Source organism: Gopherus flavomarginatus, chromosome 3 (assembly GCF_025201925.1).
Source record: "Gopherus flavomarginatus isolate rGopFla2 chromosome 3, rGopFla2.mat.asm, whole genome shotgun sequence".
Lineage (NCBI taxonomy): Eukaryota > Metazoa > Chordata > Testudines > Testudinidae > Gopherus > Gopherus flavomarginatus.
This window is the reverse complement of record NC_066619.1, coordinates 30287821-30305552: the sequence shown is the minus strand read 5'-3', so window position 1 is coordinate 30305552 and position 17732 is coordinate 30287821. Positions and strand designations below refer to the sequence as shown.

Here is a 17732-nt window from a genome sequence, read left to right as displayed (position 1 = left end):
AGAAAACATATATAATGGTGGAGGGATGCTTTGTATTTTTCTTCTTTCAGCAACAGAAATGCCAGCAGCAAAAGCATTGTATCAGGTGATCATTTAAACAAGCTATCATCTGTGCTAGTGATGTTCCACCCAGCTGAAGTATTTAAAAGCCTGGTAGTGACCATGTGGTACAAGGGTAGAGGCTAAGCTGAGGAGTACTGAAATTTAACCCTTTTAAATCCTAACATTTTATATTACAATATTTTAGATTTTTTTAAAATTATATTTGTATGCAAGCAGGTATACATAATAGAAATATTATATACATAAATAGCAGTCCAGAAGAAAAGGGAAACAAGTATGAGTTTAAACATGGCAAATGTGAAACCTTGTTCAAAGTTTCAGATGAGAAATGTACAAGAACAGTTGTCTCTCTTGAGGGATAATTCAAAGCTGAATCCCCTCTCTAGAATGTGGGCAGCAATTGTAACAGAAAGAAACATTACAATATTTATTTATTGTAACATTCACTGTAGAAAACATGGCTTTTGTTTCATGTTTGCCATCTGGGGGTTTGCTTTCAATATTTCATTTTGTGACTCTCTTCCTGAAGATGTTCTCTCTCCCCATTTGTTTTCCTATTTTTTTTAAAGAGCTAAAAGCTAAAATATTCGTAAGCACTATCTACCCAACATCAAGATAAGTGTTTGATATCTGTGCTGGGTTAGCATGGGTAAGGCTGGTTGTTTGTCAGATTGTCATGGAACCTGAGAATATTGGATGCTAAAAATGAACCTGTGCAGAATTCATCCATTGCAGAGGCAATAGCAGGGATGAGGAACTGCACAGTGTATGGTCTGAACATATTCAGAAGTGAGGCTGAAGCAGAAACAGCTCACACAATCAGGTAATTCGCTTCCAGTGGCATCCCCTGTCATCCTGCTTCAGATGTCAAAGTAGCTCCCAGGCCACCATTGATTTATTTTTAGAGAATTTGTAGTTATCAACAGTAGGTTAGGAAAAGAAGGGCATTGTCTTTTTTTCCAATACCTCAGCAACATGGGGCACTTTTACATTGGTAGACTTCATCAGCTTACTCCAAAATATTACCAGTAGGTCCCTTAGGGCCAGGTCTAGCCATCATTTAGGCACATGAGTAATTCCAGGGAATTTAGTTGGACTTCGTGCAGGAATAAAGTTACTAGAGAACTGTTTCCAGAATTGGGGCCTTTCTCCTTAGGGCTTTTCTATCGTTTGGAATTCTGTCAGATCGCCCGCCCCTTGCCAATGCTGAGTGTCTGGGAAACAACAGCTGGCTCTGGAGGGCCAGGAAAGGAAACTAGCCACCGACTAGCCCTAGTTCTGATGGTCAGACAATCCCTTGCATGCTGGGGCTAAAGGCTGCCCCTCAGTAAAGTAAGATTTCATAGGCGAGCAGGATCAGGGGAGCTGCTGGGTGGGGGAGGGGAACTTAATGCCCTATGTCCAGTTCTATGCCCTTGGCTTCAGCTGTCATCATGTAATTACACTGCCCATGGGGCAGCTCTAACCCAGCGGTGCTTCCGCTGCTGACCCGTGTGGTCCCCCCTGCCCTGCTCCCGACTCCAGTGCCAGGCTGCGAGATTGTTCCTGCAGCGCGTTTCAGAGCCCCGGAAGGGAGGCTGGGTGCCCCGCGCCCTGCGAGGGTGACCAGATGTCCCGATTTTATAGGGACAGTCCCGATTTTGGGGCCTTTTTCTTATATAGGCTCCTATTACCCACCACCCCATCTCGATTTTTCACATTCGCTGTCTGGTCACCCTACGCCCTGCCCAGGCTGGTGGGTGCTGGACTGAGCCCCGCCCAGGGCGCCCCCGATCATCCCTCACCCCAGTGCTCGCGCCTGCCCCGCAAGGGTTACAAGCCAGACGTCAAGGGCAGTCAGGGCCGAGCCCCTGCCCCACCCGCTCCCATGTGATTGCAACGCCCGCTGCAGTCGCCTCGCGGTCCCGCCCCGCTCCGTCCCGCACCGCCTGGGCACCCGCAGCCTCCGCCCCAGCGCTACTCTGCTCGGCCGAGGGCAGCTCCCTGCCTGTCCCGCCCCGCGCGCTGCGAAGCCCGAAGATGGCGGCTTACAAACTCCTCCGCAGGCTGAGCCCCGGCATCTCCCCTCCCGCCGCTCGGGGGGCTCGCGGGGGGAGCGCCCCGGCGCTGCTGGCAGCCCAAGCCAAGGTAAGGGGGGGGCCCCGAGCGAGCCCCGGTCGTGCTGGCTTCCTACAGCACGAGCGCGTCCCACTGACCGAGGCGCCCTGCAGCGACCTTGCGACTTGCCTTAATCGATGGCCTGTTTCCCCGCTTTCCGCCTCGCTGCGTGCCTGCGGGCCCCGGCCGCCGCCGCCGCCGCCTCCCTCCCTCCCCCGCGGTTACACTGTAGCTGCTGTCAGATTCGGCTACAAAATGCCACGTTTGTTTCGCCTCCGCCCGGCGTGAAAAGTGGGATCTGGAGAGTCCTTCAGCCCATCCAGACGGCGGCGAGTGGGGTTGACCTTGGGGAGGGAAATACCTGACTTTAGGATCCTGCCCGCTTTACTTTTCACAGCCAGAATTCAGGCCTTCCCGTTTCTTCATCAGATCCGTTCGGGCGTTAATTGGGTGCCTGTTTTGGTATGTAAACGTGCACAATGCAAACCAAGGATTTATAAGATCTGCTTGGGAAGATGCAGAGTCCTCCCTCCACCTGGGTCTCTATATTGTATCAGAAAAGAACGGAAAACTCGTGGAGTCATCAGGGCATTATGATTTGCTAGTTGTTCAGGACTTGTGCCCTTGGCTTTGGATAAGACAATTTGTGACTTTTAATACAGCTGTGAACAAATTCTTGGATATTTCCTCAGCCCCAGAATGGCCTCTTCTGCTGCCAGAGGCTTCTTACTAAGCAATATGGATGAAAACACTATTCTCTTTAAATAGCTAGCTGAAACGTTCACCGTGCCCTTTGGTAGCTTTTAAATTACTCATAAATGGTGTGCTGCACACAACAGGACGTGAAGGCTGGGCTCTGGTCTTGGGGTCTGTTAGAAAAGTAAAAAGGCAACAAAGTTTTCTGGGGCTAGAATTCTGGAACTAGGGCCGATCTCCTGCAAGCTTGGAACTTGGATTTGGAGCTTTGCATATAGTGACCTTGCAAGATGGGGCCTGTAGTTCATACTTTGAAATCTTTTTTCAACATTTGGGAATATTGATGAATTTGTAAGATTTATTCATCAATGTAAAATATGCTATTCATTGTATTGCTTTAACATTTTCACAGGTTGACCTGTAATCTTACCCCCACATGGTTCTGTACAGTGCAAACAACATATGATGATTCTATGTAACAATTCACATCCCACACTTAACAACTGAAAACGTAATTAATTTCACCTTGACAAGGCTTCCTAAGATAAGGCTTTATATTTACAGATCTCCTTTTATATAAGTGTGTGTACAGACATGCTTACACCAAACAATATGGGTGAAATGAGAAGCATATTCCTGCTGTACTATTTAGAGCTGCAACCCCATAATTAATTTTAGTGCCAGACACTTTAAAATCAGTACATTGGGTTAAGTGAGTTGCATTTACAATCTGTTGTTGGAAGTAATGAACGAATACTGATATTTAACTATGGACATACTTATAAAATACACTGACATCTGTAGACAAGATTATTTTATGAGGCTATTTTTTGTTTAAAGAGACACCTAAGTGGAATCAATATTGCATATAAACATAGTAGTATAATATAGATGTCATGAACACCAGGCGAAGCAGAGCAGCCAGAGTTGATCTTTTGGAGTTCCAGGAAGGACACTGGTTCACAAAAAGGTGTTGGAGCTCAATCCCCCTTCCCTCCAAACACTGAAAGACTTTTTGCATCTACTAAGTTTGGAGTTTGAATTGCACAGTCTCCCTTCTACACAGTTCATGCGATATTCCCCATGTTAACGCTGTCATACAAACTGTTTTGTTCATGCATGCTGATTTCCTTTAATGTTGTTCCAGATTTGTGGCTGCTATTTCTCTACCAGCAGTCATCGCAACACCAAATTCTATACTGATGCTGTGGAAGCAGTAAAAGACATACCTGATGGGGCAACTATACTTGTTGGTGGTAAGTATTAATTAATGAGAAAACCTCTCATTTTCTGAGTAGAACACTCCTAACCGTTTTTTTAAAATAGTCAATTAAAAAATTGAAGTTGAAACACCTTTTAAATATCATGTACTGAGGAAAATATTTGTTTTTTTAATATAGCATTTCCTGTTCTCCTATTGATGATTATGAGGGTCTTTTCAGTAAGGAAAAAACTGACTTAGTCTCCGCAGTAAAACGGGGTATGAGGGGGGGAACAGAAAATTCCCCCTCCACAACTAACCATCAGTAACAGAAAACTTAGATGTTACTTAGAGTGGAATGTTTTCAGGTGGATAGCCTTTTCAGATTGCTAATATCCTTTTAAATGGTGAGACAAAAATTTGCAGTTTGTTAAAATTCAATATGGATTTTGGTGAAAAGTGGAAGATGGGGAAAAATTAGGGGCAGGGGAATGCAGAGCTCTTGCCACCTGTTTGGCATACATCTTCAGGCACCTCTGCAGGTGTCTATATATCAATGAACTGGCTGATGTCACCAACTTACTACCCTATTTCATCTCTGCCCACCCTCCCAACAGAGCTTAACATGTTGATTTATCTCCTAGACAGAAAGATGAGAAATGCTAACAGTGGGTGGGGAATGGGCGCTGATTGCCCCTGACATGGGGGAGAGGGAGAATGGGTGAGCTTGGTATCGGCGAGGGAGATGGAAGGCAAACGGAGCCTCTGGCATGAGGTGGAAGATGGGAATGGGGAAGAACACAGAACTCATAGCAAAAGGGAATAGGGAACCCTATTATGGAAGGAGGAGATAAAGGGGGAATGATGGTGTGCACAGATCCCTGATATAGCACAACCAAAGGCCATGTCTACATTAAAAATGTTGGTTGATGCAAGTTACATTGGCATAAAGCTGCTGCAATTAGTATTTCGCTTGTGTATGTGCACACTTAGCTCCTTGCAGCGGCACTGCACGTATTCATAGGGAGTTCTTGTGTCAATGCATAGTGTAGGGCACCAAGGATAGGTATCCCAGGGTGCAGCCCATCACCCTCCAGCACACTGTCTTTCATGAAGTTTTGTCAATGCCTGGTAGGGCAGAAGTGAGTTGCAACGGGGATGACTGGGAGCATAGGGTCAACTTCCCAGCATGCAGCTCTCCATCCCACAATGGCATCTTAATTTTCAAGCTTTTTTAAAATCCCATGAACCCGCATGGTGGTCCTTGCTTTCTGCCATCGCAATGCAGAACTATGCAGTCTCCATGCTTCTGTCAGTTGTCATAACCGTTAGAGGTAAAGGAAGCCCAACTCTTCAGTATTTGCTGAGCTGCAAGAAGAACCAAATGGGTAGAGGGGAAGATGACAATTCTTTGAAGGATAGAGTGCTGTGTGACATAGTGAGAATCAACTGAAGGCTGCTGGTGGCATTCACAGCACAGCTGCAGAGGTGGAGTACCACTCCTGGGCCCAAGCAATGAGCACTGACTGGTGGGATCGCATCAAAATGCTGGCTTGGGATGATCAGCAATGGCTGCAAAACTTTCGAATGTGCAAGGCCACATTCCTGGATCTATGCACTGAGCTCACTCTAGAGCAAGGAACACCAAAGTGACAGCTGCACTGACAGTGGAGAAGCGAGCACACTGTGGAAACTTGCAATGCTGGATTGCTATTGATCAGAGGGAAATAATTTTGGAGTTGGAAAATCCAGTGGGGGTGGGGGCTGTTTTATGCAAGCATGCAGAGCTGTTAATTGTCTCCTGCTATGCAGAGCTCTGACTCTCAACAACATGCAGTACATTGTGAATGGGTTTGCAGCAATAGAGTTCCCAAACTGCGGTAGAGCAATAGACAGCACGCATCTCCCTATTTGGCACCAGACCACCTTGCCACTGAGAACATCAACAGAAAGGGCTACTTTTCTATGGTTATGCAAGCATTGGTGGATCGCCAGGATGCTTCACCAACATCAGTGTTGACTGGTCAGGGAAGGTACATAGTGTTTGCATGGAGACAGGACTCAAAAAGCTGCAAACAAGGACTTTATTTTCCTGATAGGTGATGTTGAAATGCCAGTAGTGACCCTGGGGAATCCAGCCTATCCTGGCTCCCCACGCTTATGAAGCTGTACACTGGCCATCTCCACTGTACCAAGGAAAGATTCAATTACAGGCTCAGCAGGTGCAAAATGACAGTTGAATGCGCTTTTGGTAGATGCAAGGGATGTTGGTGTTTAATCACAAGAATGGATTTGGGGCAGGGAGGGGGGTAATATCCCAATAGTTAAAGCTGTCTGTTGTCTTGCATAATATCTGTGAAGCAAAGGAGAAAAGTTGCTACCAGGGTGGAGGTGGAGTGACTGTCTGCTGAGTTTGAACAGCCAGACACAAGAGCTATTAGAAGAACTCAGCACTGAGCTATCTGGTTCAAGGAGGATTTGAAAGAGCGCTCCTACAGTTGAGTCACAGTAATGCATTGTGATGGACTGTTCTCCACCTGGCCCTGCAGTTTCAAGGCCTGTTTGAAATTGTGGGTGCTTGTCACACATCTATGAATATAACACTGCCAATGCACCTGTTCATTCTGTGGTGCTTCCTGTATATTTGATTATTACACTGTCACTGGTGCTATGAGTAGGTCACACCGCACAGTAGCAAGTATGTAGGTGCTTTCAGAATAAAGATGCATTATTTCCCAAATAATAAAACTTTATTCAGTAACAAAGTCAGTGCAAAGAAAAATCTCTGCAATTTAAAATCAAATACATTTAAAAGTTAAGAAATTAATGCAACAGAACTTAAAAAGGGAAAGAACATTCATATCTATTTTACCTACACATGCAGCAACTGTGGCATTCACAGGTCAGTGTATGTGATGCTGTAGTTGTCCATAATGTTCCCCAGGTGGAGTGGTAAGGGGTGAGATACAGCCCCTGATGCCATGTGAAATGTTGCGGGAGTTGTCTGTGGACAGCAAAGGGAGGCAAGCCTGTGATATTGAACCTGTAGGCTCACAAGAGTCTGCAGGATCTGTATATGCCACCAATATCTGCTCTTTCCTTCTCCAGGCTGTCTGCACTGTTCACCCTCCAGGTCCTTTGCTCACGGTCTGACACAGCACTGGCTTGCAGGATCTCATTGAACATATTGTCCTGAATTGTCTGTTCTCTCCTCATCTGGCTCAGGCATTGTGTGTGTGTGTGTGTGTGTGTGGGGAGGACCCCCCACAATGCCTCAAATGAGTAAGCTGCAGATTAAAACTGAGCTGCCTTTGTCAATATAGTCACAATGAGTACTTCCTTCCCTTGCTCCTCTAAAATTTTAAGCAGGATGTGCTTATTTGCACTTCTGCTTCAGAGTGATTGTGCACAGTGCCACTCACAGCCCCAGCCATGGCCCTCCAAGGTGAGAGAAATGAGGAGAGCGTTTCTTGGTTGCATGGAACTATGATTAGAGCAATGGCAATGAATACTGGCACCATTTCCACAGGTGGTGATGATTTTTAGCTTGTATCTCACTCTTCAGGGTAATAAAGGCACAGCAAATACAGCTGCTGCTGGTGTCCTAAAGCTGCCCAGGCCTGTGTGCTGCCATCCTGTGTACTGCAAAGGTACCTGCCACTGTGTATTGCTGACTGGCATGGGAAAGTGTCATACCACAGAGGAAGAAATAAGGCTGCTATCCCTAGAAATCTTCAGGAGAGGACTGCAGAGTATCTCCATGAAGGTTTCATTGAGATCTCTCAGGAGGATTCAAGGGACATCCCTGTGTTCATAGACAAACTGTTCTCCATGCCTCCTCACCCCAAACTGTACGGGGGAGTGAAAAGCAGATAAACAATTCTACCTCTTTATTGTACTGCTACCTCTTCTAGTACGAGTAAATTAATGAAAAGTTGGTATCAGTGCCTTGTTAAATTGGGGGTGCCACCAGTATGTCATTGTAATAAGAAATACCATCACATGTTTATCTGCTGTCAAGTATCAGAGGGGTAGCCGTGTTAGTCTGGATCTGTAAAAAGTGATAGTACTCTTTGTTGATGTTTACCTGAGGTTCCTTCCCCTGCAACAGGCTCACTTGTGCTTGACTGCTGGGACTGACTGAACTGTCATGGAGTCTCAAACAGGTCCTGGCTTGCAACTGGGCGGTCCAGTTATGCCACGTCCCCCATCCTCCTCTTTCGCTTTCTCCTCCTCCTCCTTGCTGTTCATGCCAGGGGCCTGTGGCTTGGGCTCCTTGGAAATATTCACAGTGGTGTGCAGAGTGGTGGTGAGGTGTCTGCCAAGTATGGCATGCAGCTCTGTGCAAAAGCCTAGAGCTGGCCCTGGCAGTAGCAGGGCATCGTGCACAGGGGGCGCCCTGGGGCTGCTGCGGTTCACGCTGCGGGGGAGCAGCACCTGCATCTTGTGGCTGGGCCGAGCAGGTTTCAAGTGGGGGACACTCGGGCTGGGGGTTGCCCTGCAGTGCACACGGAGCTGCCTGCAGGTGCCGCAGGGCGGCTGTCCCCCAGCGCTGCAGCTGGGGCTGGGCAAAGTGGCCCGAGCCACCCAGGGACTGTGGCAGAGCGGCCAGAAGCAGCAGCAGCAGTGGGACCATACAGGTCGGGGTGCTGTCATGCGAGGCCCGCGTCCCACTCTCTGGGGCTCACTCCTTCTGGGGATACCCTGCCCCAGCTCCTCAGCCCCTTGCCGGGGCAGTCCCCCAGCTCTGCATGCATGGGTCCCGGCTGGTCCTGGAGGTGGGAGCCCTGGCTGAAGGGAGGGACCCTGGGCTGAGGCGTGGCCTGGGAGCCCCGCTGCTTACCCTGACCCTGCCAGCGCTGGACCAGCTGGAGGCAAGGGGGGAGTGGGTGGAGTCAGCACTGCTCGGGGAAGCCCAGGGCTGGGACAGCAGGGGGTACGGGGGAGAGCCCAGTGCTGAGGAGGCAGGGGGTGCAGGTGGGGGAGGGCACTGGTGGCAGGGGTGGGGGTGAGAGCCCAGAGCTGGGATTGAGGGCAGCCAAATATTTTTTGTTTGGGGCAGCAAAAAACCTAGAGCCGGCACTGTTTGCAGCTCAGCACTGGATTGACTGTTCATCTTCTGATATGCCTGACTGAGGGCTTGGCTACACTTGAGAGTTGCAGCGCTGTAAACCCACCACCAGCGCTGCAACTTACTCACCATCCACACGTGGAAGGCACATACAGCACTGCATCTCCCTGGCTGCAGCGCTGGCCGTACTCCTGCTCTGCCTGGGGTATAAGGATTGCAGCACTGGTGACGCAGCGCTGCTCCACAGGTGTGGCCACCAAAAGCGCTGTAACTGGCCTCCGAGGTATTCGGAGGTATCCCAGAATGCCTGTTCAGCCACTCTTCCGGTTTGTTGTGAACTCTGGACTCCCGGAGCTGCTTATCTTAAAAAACAAACGCAGCTCCTGTTTGCTCGAGCACAGGCAGGCAAGGGAATTTCTTTGGAATGTTCACAGTTTGCTTGAGGAGAGAAGCAACACGGTGGGGGGGGAGGGGGGTAGTCCATTTTGGAGCAGCTGCTTATCTGGTCTGAAGGCTATTTAGGAGTGCATAATTTGCATTTAGTGAATAAGAGAAGGGTGGGGGAAGGGGTCGAAACTTTTAAAATGATTGAAGGTTGTTGTTGTCTATCTTCAAGTCCTTAGAACTTGCAAGGCAGGGAGCTGACACAGTGTCAGCTCCAAAAATCCACTCTCTCTTCTGTCTCCCCCATGCTCCCTGTCACACTCCACCCCACCCCCCTCTTTTGAAAAGTACATTGCAGCCACTTGAACGCTGGGATAGCTGCCCATAAAGCACCACTCCAACACCACTGCAAATGTGGCCACAGTGCAGTGCTGGTAGCTGTCAGTGTGGCCATGCTGCAGCGCTTTCCCTACACAGCTGTACGAAGACAGCTGTAACTCCCAGTGCTGCACACCTGCAAGTGTAGCCAAGGCCACAGTTCTTTGGCTTTCACACGGTACTGCTACTGATCACAGTTGCCAACTTTAATGCGGTAAATAAGCACTCTGACTTTCACAATAAGCCAAAAATCAAGCTAATCCCATTTCAAAACAAGCCCATCCCTAAGAACCCCAACATCCTATGTGACTAGATTTTTCTCCTGCCCCAGCATGCAGTCTGGGACTGTGGTGGGTCTGCTGTGCACCCTGACTCTTTTCCCCACGCCTCCTTACTTCTGCTTGCCCCTTGCCCCTGCTTGCTGGGAGCCTATTTAAAAAAGGAGGAGGGGGGGAAAAAGCTACTAGCCAACAAGCAACTCACAAGCCAATTAAGCCAAAACCAAGCCCAATTTCTGTTTTGTCCCTGCCACCCCTCATTGGCTTGGCATGTCTGCTGCTGATCCCTGTTGTACCTTGTGTCCCACATCCCCTGTGTGATCTGCTTGTAATGTTCATGTTTCTACGGCTGATCAATAGCTGTGCTTGCATAGCCTCTTCCCACAGGCCTAGGAGAGCCAGAATTTCCTGTCTTCTCCAAGCAAGAGCCCATCTGGACTGTGTAGACAGCATGGTCAACTGGGCAGTTGAACTCAGCAATGGAGAGCTGCTAGGTGTGCTCACCGAGCAAGACAGGAAAAGACATTTCAAAAATTTGTGTGGCTTTAAAGGGAAGGGAGGCCTTCCGGTCTCTGTGACCCCTGGGCAGTGGAGTTAAAATTGTGACCAGAGCAGTCAGTGTCAGGCATTGTGGGACAGCTGCTGGAGGACTGTTAACATCGACAAAAGTAACCAGTGTTTTTGCTCATGCTGCATCAACCTCAGTACATCGACTATGGCTCAGTGCTTCTTGGGGAGCTGATATGTTGCTGTAATGGGGCATTTACATCAGTGGGAGACGCATTTAAAAGTAGACCTATGCACAACTAGATTGACGCAAGGCATCTTGCATCAGCCAAACTTTGTAATGTAGACAAGGTTTGAGTTACTAATGTGCTTAGGAAAGTTTTTTTACCAAACCACATGCACACACCCACAAAAGCTTTGACATTCCCTAATGGAAAAATGCTGCAAAGGTTAAAATGTTATTTAGTATGACTGATCTAGGTTATATTTGTGCTACAAAAACAACAAGGAGTTTGGTGGCACATTTATTTATGCATAAGCTTTCGTGTCTCCATTCATTTGAAGAAGTGAGGTTTTTTTTACCCAAGAAACCATATGCCCAAATAAATCTGTTAGTCTTTAAGGTGCCACTGGACCCCTCATTGTTTTTGGTGGATACAAACTAACACGGCTACCCACTGATATTTGTGCTACAGTTTCCTTTTACTGGCCAATTGGCAACACTTTATTATCTACATTATAAAAGTGTCCTGTATGTGTCCTAGTCAGAAGTTAAAATATGTAATTTTTGCTGTGAAATATCAATATATTTTGTAAGCAACTGGATTTTTTTTAAAGATATCCTATAATTTCATTTAAAAAATGTATCGTATGGGCTTTCTTGATAGTTACCACAAATTCATAGCTTTAAGGCTGAAGGGAAATACACACTTATTGCAGAGGCTTTTTTTATTTACGTGAGGAAGTATTAAAATACAGACCCGTTTTACGTGCAAATCTGGTTAACGCGCAGTAGCAGCATGCCTCCCAGTGCTACCTATTTAACACGCGGTATAGGAACATGCTGTGTAGTGCTACAGATTTGCTCACTAACTCACTGACATAGAAATCGACAGGAAGCGTGGAGCAGAAATGTGTTGTACATCTTTATTGCCGACAGAAGGGAAGGGGCAGCAACGTTAAAGCGCTGTTGCGGCAAAGGACCGTGCAGTGCTTTAAGGTCACCAGGGGTGGGGCAAAGGGAGCAGCTGCCCTGGGGCTGGCGATTTAAAAGGGCCCGGGGTTCCGGAAGCCGCTGACGCAGCAGCGGCGTCCGGAGCCCTGGGCCCTTTAAATTGCCACAGGAACCCTGGGCAGCATGGACCAGGCAGCCTGGAAGGGCTGGCTGGGGCATGCTGACCCCCTAGCCACACCCCTTCTGTCCGAGGCCCCGCCCCTTCCAGGGGCCAGAGCCACCCCCACCCCATACTGGTAAGTGTACCGAGTTACTTTCACCCCTGTGTTGTAGTAGTAATGTTTTTATTAGATTACACATTTGAATTTATATTCTTGCAAAGCGCCATTAACAGGCCTGCAGTATTTGGGATGCTGTGAATACATATGTAATCCTAGATAATAATACATGTGTGTATATTGTGATAGACCCAGGCCAGTTGGGAACAGCAGAGCTGTCAAAGGGAGATACACTGGCCACTGGATAAGCAGTTTTCTGTTCCTTGAGTGACCAGAGCAGGGGCTGCTCCAGGCTAATTAGAACACCTGACTCCAATTAACCTGCTAAGAGTCGGGTGAGGCTGTTAAGCACCTGACTCTAATGAAGGCCCCTCTGATGTTATGAAAGGGCTCATTCCAGTCAGGCCAAGGGAAGACAGGGAGCCAGAGGAGAGGAAGTGCGTGCGAGGTACTGGGAGCAAGAAGCGTGCAAGAAGCTGAGAGTGAGTAGGCACACTGCTGGAGGACTGAGAAGTACAAGCATTATCAGACACCAGGAGGAAGGTCCGGTGGTGAGGACAAAGAAGGTGTTGAGAGGAGGCCATGGGGAAATGGCCCAGGGAGTTTTAGCTGTCACGCAACTGTACCAGGAGATACTCCAGACAGCTGCAGTCCACAGGGCCCCGGTCTGGAACCCAGAGTAGCGGGTGGGCCCGGGTTCCCCCCAAACCTCTTAACTCCTGATCAAACACAGGAGGAATTGACCTGGACTGTGGCCCCTACCAGAGGAGAAGGTCTCTGGGCTGTTTTCCAGCCCACAGGGTGAATCTGTGAGGCGAGCAAATCTGCCAGTAAGCACAGAACCCACCAAGGTAGAGGAGGAATTTTGTCACAATATATAGATATCTTAAGATATTTCAGCATAGCCCTCTTAACTCGTGGTCGACTCCCAACATCTGCGCATAAATGGGTTTATACGGTAGTTTTTGTTCCAAACAGAGATCATAATTCTTGTCTTGCAGAGTTTACAATTAAAAAAAAAACCAACACATGGGTCCAATACAAATATACAAATGTCCAAACACAAAGATGGGCAGTTGCCATTTAGCAAATACAGAAGACCATGTGCTCTTCTTAGCTGGAATGTTTTATGGAGTAGCTGGGTTTTTACAAGTTGCTGAAGGGGGTTTTTAAGGCAAAAGAGGGGCTGCCCCAGGTCTATGGGACTGCATAAAAGTAGACACAAAGATGAGAATACAGAAAGATAGAATTCTGATCGCAGTTACTCTAGTTCTACAGATTAGTAGCAGAGATCTGAATTTGAGTCTTCAGGACTGAAGCTGGACGGGATTGAAGTAGGGAATGTATAGCAGAGGAAATGAAGGCAGAGATGTAGGTGGAGGCAAGCTACAGGTTGTGTGAAACTGAAGAGGAGACGCTTAAACTTAATATTGCAGAGGCGGGGAAGCCACAGTAGAGATCCAGTATGGAGATAAATATAGCCAACATAATGGGAAGGGAAGATGGCTTTTGGATGGACTGAAAGGAAAGGAGATTTTACCCTCCCAAACCAACAGTCATAGTAATGGCAATAGCGTGATTAAAGTCCTATTCCCTGTTCTGAGAAATATTTTCTCCCAGTGTTGAGCTGCTTATTCACCTATAACCAGATTATTCTCTTCTGTGCAGAATGTATGTGATTTTTATCGTCTGCTACACAGATTTATTTCTTATGATGACATTGTTCCTTCTAGAATGCTTGTTACATTCTTTGTATTTGTTTTACATAGGTTTTGGATTGTGTGGAATTCCAGAGAACCTCATAGGAGGCTTACTGAAGACTGGAGTAAAAGGGCTAACTGCAGTCAGTAACAATGCAGGGTAGGTGTTCAGACACCCTTGGAATATTATATATAAAGAATTAATAAACCTGCTTACATAAATTATATTTTAACAGAGCTGTGATAAGTCTTGCACTGGAAATGAGGTTATTTTTTCCCTAGGAAGAGCCATCCTTGTGACTTAACATTCTATGGCCAAAATCATCCCAAGGATGATGTGAGGTGAATGTGCTTTGAGCTGCCAAGATCTTGTTTTGATTTGGACAAATTCCCATGGCTGCTCATTAAGCTATTTTTGGAACAGTTATTTGGGCATGACTATAGCAATACAGTAGACTTCCAAGCTTTGTCATAGAGAGCTGTTGTTACTGCTGTGGCACATAGTGAGTTATTTATTCTATTGAATGCCACCACAAAACCTGGTTATACATATTTTGGCTAAACTGTTTTAAAAGCCATAATTTCAACTCTAGTTCCTTTTTTAAGTCATAGGGAATTTTTGAACACTCCGTTTGTTACTCACAAAGTAACTTTGTTACAACAAAAGACTGCAGAAGGGATCCTCCTCAGTGAGGCTTGAGTTATGTCTGCTCTGCAATAAAAACCTGCAGCACCAAGTCTCAGAGGCCAGGTCAGCTGACTTGGTCTTGGGCTGTGGGTCTAAAAATTGCAATGTTAACTTTTGGGCTGGGGCTGAAGCCTGGGCAATGAGAGCCTCCCCATCATAGTGTGTCACAGCTGGGTTCCAGCCCAAGCCCAAACGTTAACACTGCAGTCTTGTAGTCCCACAACCTGAGATCCGCAAGCCCGAGCTAGCTGACCCAGGCCAGCTGCAATCATGCTGTGGGTCTCTTATGGCAATGTAGACACCCTTGTATGTCTTCTAAAAAAAAATGCTTAACAGTTTAAGAAATTCATGTAAGTGAGAGGAGAGAATGACTCCTGAGTACGGATATTGTCCCTCAGCCTTAGCACAATTTATGTTGGGTATTTTTAGAACTCTTTGATGATGATTTCCAGAGCACTTAACAATCTTTTTATATAGGTATAATTTCACCCACTGAAGTGCATCTACTTCTGAGGTGGAACGTAATAGCTATTTAACAGTGCATGGCAGTACTGTTAGGATAGAGAGTGAAACTGCAGGGAGGATGCCAATGTGCAGAGTGTATTTAATTATATTTGAATTTGCCCAGCCCACTGGGGCTAACACGCCATCTCCTCTGCAGTGTCTCAAGGGATGGTTAGTAACCCAAAGTGGTGATAACTTTTGTTTAATAACTCATCTGATAAAATGGCACTGTCAGCAACTTAGGCCTGGTCTACACGGGGGCGGGGAATCGATCTAAGTTACACAACATAGCTGAAGTTGACATACTTAGATCTACTCACTGCGATGTGTCAACTGCTGCTGCTCCCCCATCAACTCTGCCTGCGTCTCTCGCAGTGCTGGAGTACAGGAGTCAACGGGAGAGCGCTCGGGGGTCAATATCGACCCCTGCTGGGTTGATCGCTGCCCACCGATCCAGTGAGTAGTATAGACGTACCCATAGTATCTCCAAAGAACAATATTTTGTTATTGACTTAGAGGGAAGAATGTGAAATCATGAATACATCTTATAGCATTTGTGCTTTTTCATGGGAGTTTTCCCACGACTTGCTGACTTGACCTAAACTTACTTTTCTTGTGAAATCTGTGATCACAGTCCAAGGCGTTGTGTTTACAGGTCATTATTGTAGTGTAGGCTTGTTTCTTAAATTCTTTGTTTCACCATTTTCCCTCTCCCCGACCTCTTTTTTGGCACAGTGTCACTTTTAATGTCAAGCAAACAAAGTAATGCCAGCATGCTATCATTTCTGCAGACTTGTACTTACTTTGTTTCTTCTATACTCTGAATTCACGCCAAGGCAATGAAAAATATCACATTGTTTCAGGATTAACTGGATTAATATTGGTGCTTCCTATGGACCATTTCCTCAGAAAGGAAGTTTGTGGGATCCTATCCCCATCTTCCAGGGGAAGGGTGAGATGAATCAGGGACCTTGCATCTTGTTGGTTGAGGGCAGTGAGGGAACATAGGAGTGTAGATAGAAAAGAAGACTTGAAAAGTCCTTTCCCCTGCAAGTGAGTTAACATTATTTTGCCAGAGGGGGTTAATGTGAGTTAAGAATAGAATGTCATTCCAAGTATTTTCCACACCAGTGCAGACATTAACATATTAAAAATAAATAAATAAAAGCTGTTTGAAAAATGACTGTCCCCTTCCTGTAAGGTTTCCTGTTTGTATAAAAGGTTCAGAATATTAATGTATAACACTTGAGTTCTCATTTAACAACTTTTTAGCCATTTTTTAATAAATCAATCTTCTGAGTGAAAATATAAGATGAAGTTGGATGCTTCCTTGAATTAAACTACATAATGTAGCTGGGTGCAACTTGATAGCGTGAAAGACCGGATCCAAGCTTTTACTCTTTAACTTTCTTTCCTCTAACTTTACAAGTGCAGTTTAAACATTAACAAAGTTTCTTTTAATCTGCTGCTCTATTGACAGTGTAACTGAATGATAAGATAATGCGGATCCATTCATCATTAAAACACTTTTAGCCTTTATCATTGCCATATTTGAGTGAGATTGTTGAAAGTGTGACTTTATAAACTGAAAGTACTTTTTTTCACAACAAAACACCTGTTAGTATCTGTCTTCACATTTTTACATTTATTCTGATGTAGGTAATTCCAGAATTCCACTGTTCCCTTTTAGCAGTGAGTGTGAGAATTCGTTAATGTTTAGGAGACACTGTGTAGTTTAGGCTAATTTGACAAAGTCCATTGCACTTCTATTTCCTCAGAAAGCTTCCTGCTTCTGATATAAGGTCTTTTGGCTCTTGATGGAAACCTTTTGCAAATATTTCACCTTTCCACCCTCCTGTTTAATCTCGTTGTACTTCTCTCCATTGCCCTCTCATCTCGCCCCTCTTCCTTTCCCTTCTTTGAAATATGCCTCCATACTGACATTTTCTTAACTTTTCTTATTCTTTGCTTTTAATGAAAGGTGATATGTTTTTGAGGATCGAGATTGGGTCTGTGTATAAATGTCCATACTTCTTGTTAGGTTGAAATCCAACACTTAATGTTACTTTCATATGTCATTTGGACCACATCATACCCTCAGTTATACCTGTGCAACTTCACAAATTTGATTTTAGATTGATTTGAATAGAAGGAATTGAGATAGAATTTGGCTCTGTGGGCCAAATACTAATTTCATGGTGGAATGAAGCAAAGGAAGGGAAAAGAGGCCTGAAACCATTTAAAGGAGAGGAGCGGGATAGTGCTTCCTCACTTGCCGTTCCCAAATGAGCAGAACATCATCATATAGCTGAATAATTGATTTTTTTGCTGTGGGGTGGACCTGAGGAGCAGCCATTTTGTTCCATGCCCCCAGGGGAGTTCTAGTCAGGAGTTAACTGAGCTCCAAACAACATTAACTCTTCTTTGTAACTTCTGCTGGCTGGAGTCCCGGAAAGAGCTTGGCTGTCAATGGGAACCCAGGACCATATTCAGCTCCCATTGAAACGAGGCTTTCCACTGACGCTAATGGGAGTCAGATAGGGTCCCTAGAGAGCAGTGTGATGGGGCATGCTTTCCTTAGGAATGCCCAGAAATCCATGATGCTGCAGATTCTTGGGCTTTGAATGGTTTGAAGACTGTATCTCTGTCCCGTTCTGTAGGGCTACAAACAGCCACTGTCCCTGAAGGAAGAATGCAGTTGTAATCCCGTAAC

At 46.1% G+C, this 17732-nt stretch overlaps 1 protein-coding gene across 1 annotated transcript in view; it reads left to right on the top strand.

Moving 5' to 3' along the window:
* Positions 1-1957: 1957 nt before the first annotated feature.
* The window catches only part of OXCT1 (3-oxoacid CoA-transferase 1), a 154901-nt gene continuing 139126 nt past the window's right edge, over positions 1958-17732 (top strand). Inside the window, exons 1-3 of the mRNA XM_050947017.1 lie at positions 1958-2190; positions 4004-4112; positions 13897-13987. Of these exons, the coding sequence (XP_050802974.1) occupies positions 2083-2190; positions 4004-4112; positions 13897-13987 (308 nt within the window). The 5' untranslated portion in view covers positions 1958-2082. The remainder of the gene's footprint in view (positions 2191-4003; positions 4113-13896; positions 13988-17732) is intronic.